This window comes from Rattus norvegicus, chromosome 13 (genome assembly GCF_021556685.1).
Source record: "Rattus norvegicus strain SHRSP/BbbUtx chromosome 13, alternate assembly SHRSP_T2T, whole genome shotgun sequence".
In the NCBI taxonomy this organism is placed as follows: Eukaryota; Metazoa; Chordata; class Mammalia; order Rodentia; family Muridae; genus Rattus; species Rattus norvegicus.
In genome coordinates, this window is record NC_141546.1 from 103,549,192 (window position 1) to 103,567,236 (window position 18,045).

The window sequence follows — 18,045 nt, forward strand, 5'->3', positions numbered from 1 at the left end:
TAAGTCTTCTTCCAATGTCCTCACGTAGGCCTCCAGCAAACACTGTGGCCCAGATTAAAGCTGTGTACTCCACACTGGATGTGGATTTGCTTTGTTCCAAGATGGCCTTGAACTCAGAGATCTGCTTGCCCAGTCTCCTGGGATTAAAGACATGTAGTACTTTGCCTGGGCCTAAGTTTTCATAGCCACTATGCCTCAAGATCTCCATGTCAAGATCCAGGTTAGAAGCCTGTCTTCCAGCCTCAAGATCTGGATCACAGGTGTGCCCTCCATGTCTGGATTGTAGTTCATTCCAGATGTAGTCATGATGATGACCATTTACAACAGTTCTGAAAAGTTGCATGTTCAGGGGCAAAGCTAACAAGTTAAGTATGCGGAAGAAGGAAGGCATAAAATGTGGATGATGGAGGAGAAGGAGATGGCTCCCAAAACTGATGCGATCCTAACATTTACCCCAACCAATAGCCCCACAGGGTGTGCGTAAATAAGTCAATTGGAAAACTTGCCTGGGATGGCTCAGTGATGAGGCCTTTACAGCAGAAGCCTGAGGGAGGATAGAGGGAGGATTCCAGATGCCACTCAGTGCCACATGGGGCTAGCAGCCCATCTGCAATCCCAGCCTCCTATGGTGGAGTCAGTATCCTCACAGAACTTGGCTTAGCAAGGCTAGCCACACTAGCACACTCTGGGTTTGACTGAGAGACCCTGCCTCGGTGCACAAGGTATAAGGGATATAGAGGATGATTCCTATGCATGTAGATACATGCTACACACACATGCACACACATACATACATACACACATATGTATGTATGTACATACACACATACATACATTCATATGTACACACAGACACAAACACACACATACACACACATGCTCCTCAAACATACACACATGCACCTACAAGTATATACACAAAGAAGAAGGACCCAGAATGGTGAATAATTTGAAAACTAATTTTGAGAAGAAGAATAATTTAGAGGACTCACACTGCATGGTTTCAGAACAAATTCTAAAGCTGCATTAAGCAAAAGAATATAGTTTTATAGAAATCATACACAGTGAACAGGGCCCAATGCACTGGAAATGGCTCTCAGAAGAATGGCAAATTCTACCAATTTGCAGAGGAAATTGTGTGGATGAGTGTGTGTGTGTGTGTGTGTGTGTGTGTGTGTGTGTGTGTGTGTATGTGTGTATATGTATCTGTGTGGGATATGTGAATGTGTGGGTGTATGCATGTGTGTGTATACCTGTGTGGGGTGTATATATGTATGTGCATGTATGTACATGCTTATATATGCATATATGTGTGTGTAAAACTTTATCCATACCTCTACCACAAAAACTAACTCAAAGTAGTTCATGGACCTATGTGTGGAGTGTAAACTATAATGCAAACTATAAATTTACAATTACAAACATTCTAAGAACACCAAAGAAAATTTCATAACTTTGGGTTAGGGGGCTTACTTATATTTTCAACTTTGAAAGAACTCTCAAACCATCAATAAAAACCCCCACAGAACTCCAGGTTATTTTTTAATATGCAAAGATTTGAATAGAAGTTTTCAGAGGAAATGAAGATATTCAGGCCTCAAATGACCTTACAAGATGATACACATCATCATGCCCTGTAAATATTTGTTTTTAGAAGTGAAGCTGCTTTATCTTTTAACTATTCTGAGATGTGTGGCCTTTTAAACAACTGAGTCTCCCTCTCCCTCTCCCTCTCCCTCTCCCTCTCCCTCTCCCTCTCCCTCTCCCTCTCCCTCTCCTTCTCCCTCTCCCTCTCCCTCTCCCTCTCCCTTCCTCTCTCTCTTCCTCCCTCTTCCTCTCTCTCCCTCTCCCTTTCCTTCTCTATCTCCCTCTCACAAAGAGGGGGAGGAAGAGGGGAAGGAAGGGGGAGAGAGGGGAGAGGGAGAGAGATACACATAGTTAAAACTGATACAAACTTTTTAAATTTCTAGGCATGGTTGTATGTTTGTAATCCAAGTGCTAGAGAGGTAGAGACAGGCAGATCCCTGTCTTGCTGACTAGCCAGTCTCACCTACTTAGCTCCAGGCCAGTATTTTTTAAAAAGTTTGGGATGGATGTCAGCTGAGGAAAGAATGTCATGGGGTCTCCATAAGACACAAGTCTCTCTCACACACATGCATGCAGAGACTATAGCATAGACAGTATAAATTCAAAATCACCAGTTGTTAATCTGTGTGAGATATTCAGCCCCTGCTGTATGACCAGTTCCTATTTTTCTCTTGCGTGTGTGAACTACATTTCCCACAGCCTAGCAGAGGAAGACATTCAGTTGCTAGACTGAAATTATCAGGAGGTCTATGACATGAACCTCAGAATCTAACCCTATGAGAGGCAGTCAATCAGTGTCTGAGGAGCTGTAGGGCAGACAGCCAGCTGTGGCCGTCACTACCCACTTACGATAGGATCACAGAAATGTGCTTACTAAATAGTTGTCCAACTCTATGTCATGGCACCCTTGAGGAAAAGACAGCCAGGGCTCTGTTGCAATGATTCCTTTCTTTGTGAGTACTATAGAATGTCTACTGTCTTTCAAAAGGTACCAACAACGAATCAAAACATATTACTGCCCAAGTTAGACCTCAGGAGCCAATGAGCTTATGAGCTTACTTAAGAGAGCATAGAAGAGGGTTTGCCTAGAGGAGCATGAATGGCCCCAAGGCGAGTCTTCACCTCACTTGGATGATAGCATCTCCATGCTGAAGAGATAGAGGCTCAACTTCCCCCAGCCTACATCCTCCACCGTTTCCTGAGGTCTCACATGCAATGGGCAGGCTTGCACACAAATGGCTGGGAGGAGTGCTGGAATCTCTACTCCCTCAGCAGTCAGTCAGCAAGCCCGATGGGTATGTACTCTAGGAAGCAGGCAATAGTAATGAGGACCGCAGCTTTTTTACTTGGGGCCTATGGACCAGGACAGGAATTACAAAATAACAAACAAATGAATAGACACAGAAACCCTCAACCTCCTTGTGTAAAGGAGACAAAGAATTCAGACACTCGGCCATGGCTGAACCCAGTTACACTGTATCATCTTTCTTGTCTGGTGGGGTGGGCCTTGTGAATGGTGTGGCACAAAGTTAGTGTTTAAGTTCAAAACTCTTAATAATGTGTGAGAGCGGGAGATGAATGAGATACTCCTGAGTACAAACCGGAGATGATCACGAAGCCATTAAACAAATCCCACACTGTGCTAAGTTTCACTGCTTCCTACCCAGTCTCCTGCTTCATGTTTGTGTTTATATACCCTATGCAGGAGAAGAGGCACAGCCTCCATTCCCACAATGAGAATGAGAAAAAACAAGCTCGGAAATGCAGACGTTTGTGGGAAAGAAAACAATGCTACCCAGATGCAAGACCACATTTTAACGGCCATGTCCAAATGCCATTGATGTTCCCGATTGATCATTCCAACCACTGGGTTATTTCCTATCTGGAATGTGGGATCTAAGTGGCAATGCAAGAATTCCGGTCCCGCCCAAGTGCTTTGCACGTGTGCTTGGAACAAGTAGACACGATAAATTAAATCATCAAAATAAGTTACTCCCAGAAATCTTTGCTTTTTTGCAGGCGCTGTGGAAAGATGCCATAGGAGACATTTTTAGCCCTTGAGTTTGCAGAAGGTCCACTTCTGCTGAGAATGTCTGCTACAGTGGGTTTTCTGAGATGAGCAGGCAAGCTACATGCAAACATCCGAAGGAGAAATTAAGTATCAACTGGTGAGTGAGTATCTTCATGGCCTTACAAGCATCAAAGGCCATAAACAAGTGGATTTTGACCCTCACTTGGAAAATGGCAGGAAAAACCACCATTGCTTTTAGTTCACCTCCTTATTCGTTCTGTTGGGTTTGCTCCGTTTTTGAGGAAAGGTCCTATCCTGCTGTCTGAGCTGTTTTGGAACCAAAGATGATTTTACTACCTCAGTTCCTCAAGAGCAAAAATGGCAGGCTTGAACCACCACTCCTGGCTGTTCTTCGCTTGACATTTTTTGTGTGTCAGCTGGTGGCATTCAGAAAACAGAGATTTCTGTCGGCTCGCATCATAGCTAGTGTTCAGTACAATCAAAGCATTGGGGCTGTCAATTACCAGACCCCGAATTCCAAAGCTTCCTGAAATCTATATAACTTAAACATCTTATCACACACTTGCTATATGTCAGACAACCAACACGATGATCTAATTTAACCATTGCAAGTATAGGAGGTAAGATGTATTAACTCATTCTACATATGAGACGCTAGACATAGCGTTTACAAGTGGTGGGCCTGGAATTCTAACTCATGGTTAGTTGCCTTGACTCAAAATACCTGACTCTCCTTCTTTTACACCCAAACCCCCCAGTGGTAAACACTCACCCCTCCTAGTACTATAGACATTGTACTGTTCTGCACGTATATCTTCTTCTGACACAGTACTCCTGCCTGGAAAAATCAAAACATGCTGCAGAAACATCAGTTATCACCTGTACCTAACTGTTACTTGATGTTAGACTACTTCTATCTATAAGCATCCCTTGATACTACACTCCTTCCAGAGGCATCCCTTGATGCTAGAGTGCTTCCAGGGTCATCCCTTGATGCTAGAGTGCTTCCAGGGTCATCCCTTGATGCTAGACTACTTCCAGGGTCATCCCTTGATACTAAACTGCTTCCAGAGGCGTCTCTTGAATGCTAGATTACACTCACTTTCTCCAGTGGGAGACAACCCCCAATTTTGTTGTCATGTTGTTAGGTGTGAATGAGATTGGCTTGCACTGAACAGCCAAGACTAGCTTTGAACTCATGTTCCTGACTCCGGGTGGAAATCTTCAGAACCACGGTCCCTTGCTTGGCCTCTCCTGTAAAAGCCTAATCAATGCACTCTCTCTCTCTCTCTCTCTCTCTCTCTCTCTCTCTCTCTCTCTCTCTCTCTCTCCTTTTCCTCACAGAGGGCAGGCAGTGTTAGAACTTGTCGAATGTTGCATCATTTCTTGATTGAGGTCCCAGAAGTCTGTATAACAATTCCAGATGACTCCAGCCTGAAAAAGTACTAATTCCTAAGAGAACTGCCAGGTTGTTGCTCTGGACCGTCTTACTCTAGTTAGAATTTCCACCTGGTAACAGGACCTGTGAAGCCCACGCCTAAGTTGACTCAACTATTGAAGGGATAATTTAAGCCTAGCCATTTTTATATATGATGTTACCCATGTCGTAATTTAAGCTTACCCGCCAAGCTACCTGTAATTATCCCAAAGCATTTCACCTTACCGACAACTATGGCTCAGTTACGGCTGTTGTCAGATCCTACCCCAAGGATCCTAAGCCGTCTTCTAACACATGTACAGCATTCTTCTTTCCTGCTTGTGGTAGAGAAGGCCAAGTATGCCAGAGGGAAAACCAGAATGTTAGAAGAGTGCTGTCTGGCATTGTAATGGTGGTAAGTGCAGAGCTGAGGTTACGGCTCTCATCCCATTTCTCTTGCCACTCCGAGGGACTTTTTACCCATTCATCTCCCCGTTTCTTTTCACACGCAAAAGATGATCAGTCCAATGAAGGGCATAGCCAGCATCTCAGCTGTCTGTTCAGCCTCAGCAAAGGGAGGTCCCAACATGCTAACTTATCCCGTGTTCCCACACACAGAAACGTATCAGGACCTTACATACTGACTGGAAACTATGCTATGCTACAGACTGGGCTGCTCCCAGGCGATGCCCTTCCAAAGAAATAATAAATCAGAAGAAGACTAACCAAAGTGGCAAACAAACTCAAAATTTGACTTTTAAAGGAGCCCCTTACTGAATAAAGGCAATACTGCGACTCCATTATTATATAATCCTTTGGAACGTGCAGTTCAATCACACTCATGAATGAATTTACAGAGTGAATCGGGATAGCTCTTCCTATTCCCTCAGCTTTCTACTGAATCTCTCTCTACCTATCTACTCTGTGATAGACTCTAAGAGTAGGGCTAGATTTAATCTCTGCGTAGAGCTCATTTCCAAAGGCTTGGCGCCTTTGGAAGAGCATGTCAGTTCCGTTGAGATGCGAGAAGCCCTAGTCTCAGGAGGACTTGTTGAACATTGTGGACATAAACTTGGGAATCATAAAAGGAATCCAGGCGTCAGTCCCAAACAAGTCTACTCTATGCAGGGACACTTTCTCTTTGCTCAGTCCCAGAGTCTAAACACCTCTTCCCCATAGGAAGACAGAATAGGTAAACTTAACATTTACTCAGAAAATAGTACAGTTTCTCTCCTAAATCCGGATAGCATTGGGTGAATCTCAATACGTTCGTGCTTTGATTATGGGATTAGCCCCATGAAGTCAACAAAGTAATAACTATCGTTGGGTAGATATACATTGATGGACTGACTAGGCATTGCCAGAAAAACACATTTCATAATAAAGTTCCGTGTGGCATGTCTACTGTACAAGACTCTCCTAAATCAACCTGCAGTTTCCTCCAATATTACAGAGTCATGGAAGGCATTCCAGCATCAAACCCTCGGCTGGAGCCAACGAGTTTAATTATGCACTAGCCTGTAAATGAAGACTCTGCATCGAACACTCGCTCATAGATCTGCTCAGCATGCCCAAAATGTTTTAAAAAACAAACAAGACACTCGATTCCAGCAAAGATACTCACGGTAGACGCTCCTTTTCGCCCGTGGGTTCATCATCTGGGGGTGTTTTCATCAGGACTTGTCATGCTTTTGATCTTTAACGTTGTTCTTCCTCCAAGGTTTCTTGTCCGTAATGTCCAAAACAGAGTCACTTGTCCTGACAAGCCACCGTCCCATACTGTTTCTTATTTGTGTGTGAATGTTACCCTGTAGATCAATTTCCTGTCCAAAAACACTCAAGATGAACAAACGCTGCTCTGTGCAAGCGAAATGCACTACTCAAGTACTCTGTTTTTGCAGTTTAGTCCAGGAAGAGAACCCTGATTAAAACGAGGGATCATATCCCAGTTGTTCCAAGGAACTTAAAAGACAGACGCGCCTTCCTCATGAGTGGGCTTATCAAAGTTGCTAGCGCTGTTCGTTCTCACTGGCTGGCGGCTGCCGCACTGCTTACACACAAATCATCCGTGTGCCTTGTGCGACTTAAAGACCCACCCGATGGCCCCAGCAGCAGGAGCACAAACTTTATTTTCAAATCAGGCTTCGTGTGCTTTGAAGTTCATGATGCTTTCCATTCCTGAAAGGACAAAGAGATCTCCGTGGTCAAAGCTGGTTTTTAAGCTCATGTGCTTGCTAAGCACAGTGGCAGGCAAGCAGCCGTTCTGTGCCTGGTGCACTATGGCTGGAACCTATTAACACAAACAGACGAACCGCTGGCCCCGGGCCATACCGGCATTTACTTGATTTTTTTTCACCTTATATAATTGCATTGATTATCTTTTCTTCTCTCTCTCTCTCTCTCTCTCTCTCTCTCTCTCTCTCTCTCTGACATTAGGGATGATACCGGTTTTATGACCTGGTTTGTTTTCAGTGGGTTGGGATAGAAAAGGGGAGAGGGGGAAATTGGAGTAAAGTTTGGGGGGGGTTTACTGAGATAAAAAAGCAATTAAATCAGAGACCATAAAAGCGACAGCAAACTTCAAGAAGTAGAGTGCGGAGCAAAGGGGACAGCAGAAGAGAGTGAGGGAGAGGGGAGAGAGGTGCCTTGACCATCAGCAGAAACTCTTAACATGTTTTCTTACTGTTGGGAAGGAAAACTACTCTGGTTTGCATAACCCCCTACCGGTCTGCTCAAACCACCAAAATCAGCCCGAGTGTCATCCAATACCAGACCCAGACTGTGGGAACACATCCGTCGGTGCTCTGCTAAAGCCGTAACAAAACACAGCTGAGCAGGGAGCATGAGGTGGCGGGGGGACCCCGAGGTAGCACAAGCCGTGTTGTGGAGTTTCCAGGCCAGATCTTAAGCATGTCGGCTCACGACGATGATGGCACAAGGTGATCTGATGCATCAAATATCGGTGAGAAGTAACCTCATCCTTCCATCAGAGACAGCTCACGCTACCGAAATTGTGCAAGAGACACGTTTTTGTTCCCATGTGAAAAAAAGAATCCACCCCCTCTTCACCCATGTATGGGTACACCGTACATAGCATGCTATCTCGGCTGGGTTTCTCAGAGCTGAGAGAGGGTTTTCAGCAAGTCTGAACTCTGCTCCCTGGACACCATTTGCTAGATGACACTGGTTTCATGGTAGAGTTGCCTGTGCAGAGGGGACTGGAAAAGGAAGCGCGTAACAGTCATGCTCACTGGACCAGTGTGTGACCTCTGACCTTTGTCTCATAAAACTGCTCTCGGGCTATAATCTGATGAAGCTGTCAGCCACCGGAACCCCAAAGAATAAACGAAATCAGATGGCGCTTACCACATATGCTTTAAGGAAAAGGCTTCTGGACGTCTGTGTCAAGGAGCACCTCAGTGAAACGTCAGATGATTCGGTGCTGAGGGGCGATGTTGCTTTAACCCAGCCCCTAAGCATGGGCCAGTGGGGAAGAGAGCAGCACCCAGTGGCTGTGTGTTCACCTTTTATATTCGCACATGAAGAGGCCGCCAGAGTGATAAGGATGTTAGCGAGGACAGGTGGAAGCTTCTGGAACAAAAGTCACTCTGGGAATAACAAATGGTTTGTAAACTATGAGGCTGAGAGATAAGGCTTGTATTAGCCAGGGTTCATTAGAAGAACAGAACTGATAGAGTGAAGATGGGTAGATGGATGGGTGGATGGGTGGGTGAATGGATGGGTGGATGGGTGGATGGATGGGTGGGTAGATGGATGGGTGAGTGGATGGATGGGTGAGTGGGTGGGTGGATGGGTGGATAGATGGATGGATGGATGGATGGATGGATGGATGGATGGATGGATGGATGGATGGATGGGTGGATAGATGGATGGGTGGATGGATGGATGGATGGGTGGATGGATGAACAGACAGATGGGTATATAGATTAATATAACTACATAGATAACATAGGTACATCAGTAAATAGATACTTAGGCAGACAGATAGACAGACAGATTTTTAGAGTGGCTCTCAGGCTTGGTCCAGCAGGTCCAACAGTGGCTATTTACCACTGGAAAGTTCAAGAATCCAGTCATAGTTGTCCAGTACGTGAGGCTGGCTATACTGGCTGGTCTTCAGTATATGCCGGAAGCCCAGAGAGTTAGGCCCTGATGCCAGTGAAGGAATGAACTTGCCAGCAAGGGTGAGGCCAAATAGGCAGTGAGCTTCCTTCTTCCCTGGTCTTTGTATGGGCAGCCACCGGGACGCTGCCCACATTTAAGGTGGATCTTCTCACCTCAAAAGTTCTGAATTAAAGGTGGAGTTTCCTAAGTGTTTTACCTAAGAAAAGCCCCTCACGAGTGTACCCAGCGGCTTGGCTTTTAGTTAATCACAGATGCAGTCAGGGTGAGAACCAAGAACAGCATCGGGGGGATGAATCTAGTATTGGTAGAAGGTCCCTGTGGTACAGAAAGGGAACTGTAGTTACTGTCGGGGCCATTTCCACTTGCCAAGCGTCTGCAGTGCCCTAGGTAATGTGCTAAGAACACAATTTTGTGTTTAAAATACAATTGTGAGCGTGCACAGGAGCTGAGAGAGGAGTTTTCGATGGTTGGCCAACTCAAGGCTGATGTCGGAGCGGAGTGTGCATGAGAAGGTGGGATCTGACACACAGGAGCTGGAAGTCTGTCCAGGGCAGTGGAGAAGGATCAAATGGTAGGTTATGCAGAGAAAACAGTGCACTGATGGCAGTAGGTAATGTGGCCCCCACTTGTTTCTTTTCTTGGGTCATCTAAAGAGACAGACCAAGTCCCATCCTCGTCAACATCTCAAGCCTTGCAAGTGAATGTCCACCTAACGGATTTCTGAGCAGCAAACAACTCTGACCCTCTGATCCCCAGCAAGGGGTGTGTGTGTGCGAACAGCCTGCTTCAGCGGTATCCTGTTCCCTCTCCCAGCAAGGAGCCTTGTTCAAAGTGTGTCTGAACATCAAGACTGTTCAGAGTTTACTCCCTCCCTCTGTTTCCGCTGAGGCTCAGAGTCTCCTGAGTCAGGTGAATGGCATTTGAAAATCCTGGCACAGGACGCAAACCTCAAGTGCTCTCTCTCTCCTAGTGGGAGCCAAACCCAGACCTTTCCAGAGGCGTGAAAACACGCAGCCACGTTGGTTTGGCGTTCTTTCCTCGGGCCGATCTCCTTGCTGGTGCTAGCCAGCACCACACAGAAGTCTTAAGACATGAGCCATCTCCACGGAATTTTAACTTCTGCCAAAAACAAGAGGGATTGGAAATTTCGTGAGACGGGCTATTCTCAGGAGGTTTCCATCCCAAATTCCCAATGCGCACGGCTCAAATAAGTATCTGTCAGGCGGTGCCAGCTTCCTGAGGTCCACGGATGCACTTCCTTTCCACTGACAGCTAGGCATCCAGACCTCAGGGTGACAGTCACTTCAAGGGTTGTCGGAAATATCTGCTCCTTACCAGTCATGGGTCTGCTGGCCTTTGTGGAAATGGCCTTAGAATGTCATCGGTAACACAAACATTGGGTTTGAATGTCCCCAGATCACACTCGATTTTTAGATGAGACATATTTATGTATTCATTCCAAAAAGCAAATCAACCTGTCCTGGAGCGACCCTTCAGTTATTTCCTTTGGTTTTGCTTTCTTCCTTCTCTCTTTTTCTCCCGGGCAACTTGAGTTTGTTTGTTTGTTTTTTTAATATTTGGGAAGGAACCAAGGGAGATGGCTCAGTGGATTAGCGTAAGCAGGAGGACCTGAGTTTAGATCCCAGCACCCATGGGAAACAGCCAGACACAGCCACAAATCTCTGGAAGCCCAGTGCTGGTGGGTCCTGCGAGGCCAGAGGAAGGAGGATTTCTCAGACCCAACGGCCAACTAATCTAACCTCAAACTGGAGGTCTCAGAGTTCAGTGAAAGACCATGTCTCAAAGGAGTAAGGCAGAGAGTGACAGAGTAACACACTAAAACGTCCTCCTCTGGCCTCACAGGCACACGCATGAGTGAGCACAACCACAAATACGGGGGTACACCTATGCTTACACTGCACACATCCACAAATATACATGCACACCCATGCATACACTGCACACATCCACAAATATACATGCACACCCATGCATACACTATACACATACACAAATACACGTGCACACCCATGCATACACTGCACACATCCAAATATACATGCACACCCATGCATACACTACACACATCCACAAATACATGTGCACACCCATGCATACACTATACACATACACAAATACATGGGCACACCCATGCATACACCACACACATACACAAATACATGTGCACACCCATGCATACACTGCACACATCCACAAATACATGGGCACACCCATGCATACACCACACACATACACAAATACATGTGCACACCCATGCATACACTGCACACATCCACAAACACATGGGCACACCCATGCATACACCACACACATACACAAATACATGGGCACACCCATGCATACACTGCACACATCCACAAACACATGGGCACACCCATGCATACACCACACACATACACAAATACATGGGCACACCCATGCATACACTGCACATATCCACAAACACATGTGCACACCCATGCATACACTGCACATATCCACAAACACATGTGCACACCCATGCATACACTGCACACATACACAAACACATGGGCACACCCATGCACACACTGCACACATACACAAACACATGTGCACACCCACGCATACACTGCACACATCCACAAACACATGGGCACACCCATGCACACACTGCACACATCCACAAACACCTGGGCACACCCATGCATACACCACACACATACACAAATACATGTCCACACCCATGCATACACCACACACATATACAAATACACGTGCACACCCATGCATACACTGCACACATCCACAAATACATGGGCACACCCATGCATACACCACACACATCCACAAATACATGGGCACACCCATGCATACACCATACACATTCACAAGTACACTTGCACACCCATGCATACACTACACACATACACAAATTATCACATACACAACTATATCCTGAGGCATATTCAACTGTAGCTACCCGAGCTCCTCCTAGTTGTCTATTTTTCACAAGAAAGACATACATATTTTCTTAAAACTGTATTTCTCTGTATAAATGTTTGCCTGTACTTGCACCGTGTGAAACCCCCTGGAATTAGAGATGGCTGTGAGCCACCATGTTGGTCCTCTGCAAGAGCAGGATGTGCTCTGCTGAGCCATGTCTCTGAAAAGTCTGTCTTAAACACAGCTACGACTGCACTGCAGGGGCCACTGAATCTGTTGACCACCGCTTCGGGCTGTGACTGCTTCTCACCTCCATGGTCTAAAGAATGGGCATTTCTTCCCCCCACCCCAGAATATTTTTATTTAAAAGTTTTCAAGAACTTCATGTATGCATGCTGTATCTACACCTTATCAACTTTTTTTCTTCTGCTTCTAACTCCTCCCATTCTGCCTATCTCCCTCTCAAGTTCATAACCTCTTCATTCATTGTTACTGCTACACACGCACACGCACACAGGCACACACACACACAGGCACACACACACAGGCACACACACACACACAGACACACACATACACACACACACGCACGCACGCGTGCGCACGCACACCTTACTGAGTCCACTTAGTGTTGCTCATATGCACATGTGCTTAGGACTGACCTCTTGGGATCAAATGATCTATGCAGTTTGTCCTTGGCAGACAAATTCTTCCCCTTCTTAGCAACCATTGACTGTCTGTAGCTCTTCACCGAGGTAATGGGGCCCTGAGAAATTTTACCCACCCACACTGGCATGTCAACTTGTGGTCACTATGTAAGTCCTGTTTAGGTAACCATACCATTGAGGCTTCACGGCTGTGAGTGCCCTGTCAGGTCGAAAAGACACTATATAGCCACAGGCATCGTGATCTTTCGGCTCTGACAGGCTTTCTGTCCCCTCTCCCTTCGTTTTGCTTGAGTTTCGGGAGCAGGGCACTTCTTGCTATTCATTGTTCTGTGGGTCAGTGTGACAAATGCAGCATCATTAGGGCTTGTCCCAGCATGTTGGGTAGGGGACTGATAACCTGAGCTGGGTGCTTTAATATGGCATTGGTTGACTGCATGCTGGTCTAAGTCAGGCTCAGCTGGGACAATTAAGTCCTCCCCCCTGTGTCTCTTACATTTGCATGTCTTTCATATAGGCAAGCCCAGGCATGTTCCTTGCTTTGTTTGAGGATAGTTTGAAGGCAATCATAGGTGATTGAGGAATTGGGACCATACGAGGATATTATAAAGCTTCTTCTGAAGCCAACTTGTAAAGGTCACAACTGACTCATACAAAGCATGAGGCCAAGCTTAGTCAACCCAGGAAAGCACTTGCTACCAAAGAAAGTCAGTCAGCCACAGGCATACTAAGAGCAAAGCCCGTTATCCCAGAAGATGGTTCTACTTAGCAGTGGGAGCCCCAGCAATGCGAGGCCCTGAGTTTGGATCTCTAGCATGCACATTAAACCCAGACATGGCCACATGCACCTGTAATCGCAGCCCTGGGTGGGCCAGGACACAAGGACTGCTTTAGCACACTGGCCACCCAGCTTAGGCCCAAACTAGAAAGCTCTGAGTTCAGTCAGGTTCAGTCAGTGAGAGATCCTGCCTGACTCCAGGGAACAAGGCAATGAGGATACCTGACATCATCCTCTGTTCTCCACATCTGCACATACATATACACATACCCACATAGAACACACATACACACACACACACACACACACACACACACACACACATACACACAGAGAGAGAGAGAGAGAGAGACAGACAGACAGACAGACAGACAGACAAACAGACAGAGACAGAGAGACAGAGACAGAGAGTAAAGTCTGTTACATTCAAATTCCTTGGACAGGGTGATGTGTTTATAAAAAGGTAAAGAGAGGATATGCCCCGGGTTTTGGCACCAATGTTGTGCTGACAGAAAGATAAAGAGAGGGGGATTATGTTCTCTGGGGGCCTGGGGGAAGCGGGTGCCTCAGCAGGCCCATACTGAGACATCCCTTCCCTCTGAGGGACCAACCACACAACGGTATAGTACAGAACAGAGTTTATTCAGGATATGGAGAGGGGAGATAGGAGGATAGTAGGGCAGAGAAGGAGAGAGAGAAGGAGAGAAATAGAAGAGTAGAGTAGAGGCCGGCCATGAGCACATGGAGAGAAGGGGGGAAGGGAATGGGGAGAGAGGGGACAAAGGGGAAAGAGGGGAATTGCAAGAGAGTGAGGAGGGGACAAGCAGCCTCTTGTACAGTGTTAGGCTTACCTGGCTGTTGCCAGGTAACTGTGGGGGTGGAGCTTAGACAGAATGCTAACCCAGGGTCCCACACAATAAGAGATCTATGAGGGAATTGGCCTTCAGTCCCCACACAGAAGGACGTGAAAGCTCTGACATGGATGGGAATATCCCAGGACAAAAACACCAAATATGGGGCCCTTGTCAGAGGCTGAGTTGCAGGCTGGCCCAGTGACAGAATCAAGGTATACATAAGGAAAGCCAAATGAATCCAACAAGCAGGGTAGAGGGAAAGTTAGCAACTGCCAACAGGACAGTAACTAAGGATGGGTCAGGGGGCAGGCCTCTGGAGCAGTCTTAGTGTGGGTGGCTATGGGGATAGGCAAAGAGGATTTGATGCAGCAGGGTTAGGCAGAAAGGCCTAGAGAGCAGTGTGGACTGATCCCAGCTAATCACCCCGCAACAGGGCTCCCTTCAACAACCTCCAACCCATGGTTCACCTCGAGGAATAACTACCCAGTCTGCCCAGGTCTGAACATCTTAGAAAGCAGTCTGAAATTTTATGTAGTAGTTTCTTATCTTTAAAATTCTTTAAAAGACTTGGCAGGAGGAGAGGGAGGTGCCTGGGGTCAGAGGATACTCCATCCGTAGTGTACTGACCTTGCAGTACAAGGAACCGCGCGTGATCCTCAGAACTCTTCCTTTTGAAAGCCCCAAAACATGACATGGTGCACCTGTAGCCCCCATGATTGGGAAGGTAACACAGGCAGATCGATTCCTGGAGCCTGACACCCCAGCACGGTAGCCAATACACTGGGTGATCTGCAGGCTCAATGAGAGAACCTGTCTCAAAAAGCAACACATGCACACAGGTTTTTCCCTGTTTGTGTACACACACACACATGCACACACACACACACGCACACACACATACACACACTCACACATGTACACTCACACACACACTCGTACATGTACACTCACACACTACACACTCGCACATGTACACTCACACACACACATGCACGCACACACACGCACACACATGCACACACACACATGCACGCACGCACACACACATGCACACACACTGAAAAGCATCTGCAGCAATGCTCTCCCCCAAAGGTCAGTCAGTGTAGAGCTCTTATTTCCACAGGGTGACCTTAGCTCATCTTAACTTTACTCCACATTCAAGTATTTGGGTCCTCTATCAATGAATTAAATTATCTGAAACTAGGGTATAAATCATTAGCAATGAATTATTCAGAAACAAACACAATTAAGAGGCTCTTGGAAATGTTCTACTAACCAAAGTTGTTTGTTCCTGACAGGAACTATGGAGCCCAGGCTGGCCTCAAATTCCCCATCCTTTCTTGGCCTCCCAAAGGGCTGTGGTTTCAGGCTCACACACAGTTATGCCAGGCTCCCAAGCTCCTCCTTCCCAGTACTATGTCTACCTCCATATAGAGCTCTTGTGAGTCCGTCAAGAGCTGTAACTCAGAATCAATTGTCCTCATCCCTCTACATCAGATTTTGGACATTTTATTCCATAACTGATTATCTGAAAATATGTTGACCTAATTATGTATCTGTGTGGGTCTTTTTTTATTAGTTAGCTGGTTAGGTAGTCAACCAGTTATTGAGTTAGGGTCTTACTATGCAGCCAAGGCTAGCCATGATGCTTCATGAATCAGGCTAACTCATAATCCTTCTGCCTCACCCCCAAGCGTCAGAAATACAGACACAAACCACCATGCCTGGCTTAGTCTGATCATTTTAAAACAATCCCTTTCGTAGCTAACTTCTAGAGCTTTCTAGAAAGCATACGTATGACTTAGGACTTCGATCTTGTTCCTCCAAGACTCCTGCCTACACGGATCTATTAGGAAAATAGAGTTTTAAACTCTCAAAATAGACGCGATAAGGACCTTGCAGATACAACTTTTGACTTTAGTGCTTTTCCTTTTCAATTCTGTGGGGGTCTGAAAACCCAGTCCTGCTTGGGGGGAGGGTGAGCAGAGGCAGACTAGTGAAGGGGTGCTTGCAAATAAAGGTTTCTGTGTTTTAATCAATGCCCATAAGCTGTGCTGTCACTGGGCAGAGGACAAACTGATCTTCTATTACCTTCTAGCAAAACAGCATTAACATTTTAGTGATTTGGTTTTTATTCTTATCTCTCTGTCCTTAAAGAAGAAAGTGCATTGCACACACACGCACACACACACATCACAAACACAATGCATGCATCAAAAAGGAAAGGAATATTAATTTTCAGGCTAAATCAGTATCATTTACTTAAACTTTATCATTTTAAAACTAGACCATTTGCGCATGTGCCTGTAGTAAAAAATAAGATATCCACTCCCCACCTGTGTGGGAACACTTGGAAACAGTGACCCACACGAGATAAAACCTGCCTGTAACCTAATATGTAGTATGTAGCTGTCCAGCACTGCAGGGAACCACATAGGTATGCATGTTTTGTTGCTGTTTTTGATGTGTGATTGCCTTCTATGGCCCCAGCTAGCTTCTAACTATCAAACTTTCTTCTTTGGCTTTCTGGGTACTGTTATAAGCAAGCATTAACACTCATGGAAAATCAATCTCTCTCCCTCTCTCTCTCTCTCTCTGTCTCTCTCTCTCTCTCTCTCTGTCTCTCTCTCTCTCTCTCTCTCTCTCTCTCTCTCCCCGTGTGTGTGTGTGTGTGTGTGTGTGTGTGTGTGTGTGTGTGTTTTTATTTAAATTCTTGCCTCTAGACTCCCCAACCATGGGTGAAAACATTGAGACAATGCCACCTGTGCTACAAGGGGCACAGGGACTTGGCCTTGGACACTTGGGACCATTACGAAGCATCTGTAGAGTCCTCAGAGAATGTCCTTCCATGCTTGTGCCCCTGTGCTCTAGGTCTGGCTCATAGCTCCCAAGAATGGAATAGAAGCTGAGACTGGAGGACAGACGCAACGTGTTCCTGTGGCTGTCCAAGGCTGGTACAGTGGACATCCCACAGGGCTAGACATGACAGGAACACCTCCTTTCTGGGCTGGCATAGGATGAGTGGCGCCATGTGGAGGGCAGTGTCCTGTATGTGGCTCACTTGTCATTTCGATGTGAGCACCGCTGCCTCTGTCTCCACAATGGGGACCCAAATGACCCTCGTTCTCGGAGGAAGCTCAAGGGGGAAATGCAGGAAGAGCCAACTGCATGCGTTCCGCAGTACTCACCACGCCACGGTGAGAAGACCGGAAGCTGCGTAGACACTGTGTCCTGTCAAACACGATAGGTGTTTACCATGTCCCATCTTTTGCTGGGCCCTGAGATGCAGGGGCGTGGATGTGGGTAGTTGGTCAGAGGGATGTCTCCAAAGAGAGGAGAGAAAACAAGGATGGTGAGAGAGCTAGGACCTGGTCTTGCTGTGGATTTTTTTTTTTTTTTGGAGTGGGCGTGAAGGGGACTCGAGCCAATAGAAAGCAGTTATTAGTGAGTTAGTGACTACACTGGATGTTCAGGAGCCCAGGGTAGCACTGATCCTTTCTCTGGATGAGATCTTAAGAACAAAAACCACATTCTGGGTTAACGTACTTCCGTTAACAAGAACGGTTAGCCAGAAGCAGAATTACAGGAGCAGAAAGGCAAGGTTGGTACATTTAGAGAGTGTCCCAGAACTGTGGACTTTG

At 46.3% G+C, this 18,045-nt stretch overlaps 1 protein-coding gene across 1 annotated transcript in view; it reads right to left on the reverse strand.

Moving 5' to 3' along the window:
• Positions 1–6,761, reverse strand: part of Kcnk2 (potassium two pore domain channel subfamily K member 2) — a 197,297-nt gene extending 190,536 nt beyond the window's left edge. Inside the window, 1 exon segment of the mRNA NM_172041.2 lies at positions 6,661–6,761. Within this exon segment, the coding sequence (NP_742038.2) occupies positions 6,661–6,694 (34 nt within the window). The 5' untranslated portion in view covers positions 6,695–6,761.
• Between the last annotated feature and the right edge of the window lie 11,284 nt (positions 6,762–18,045).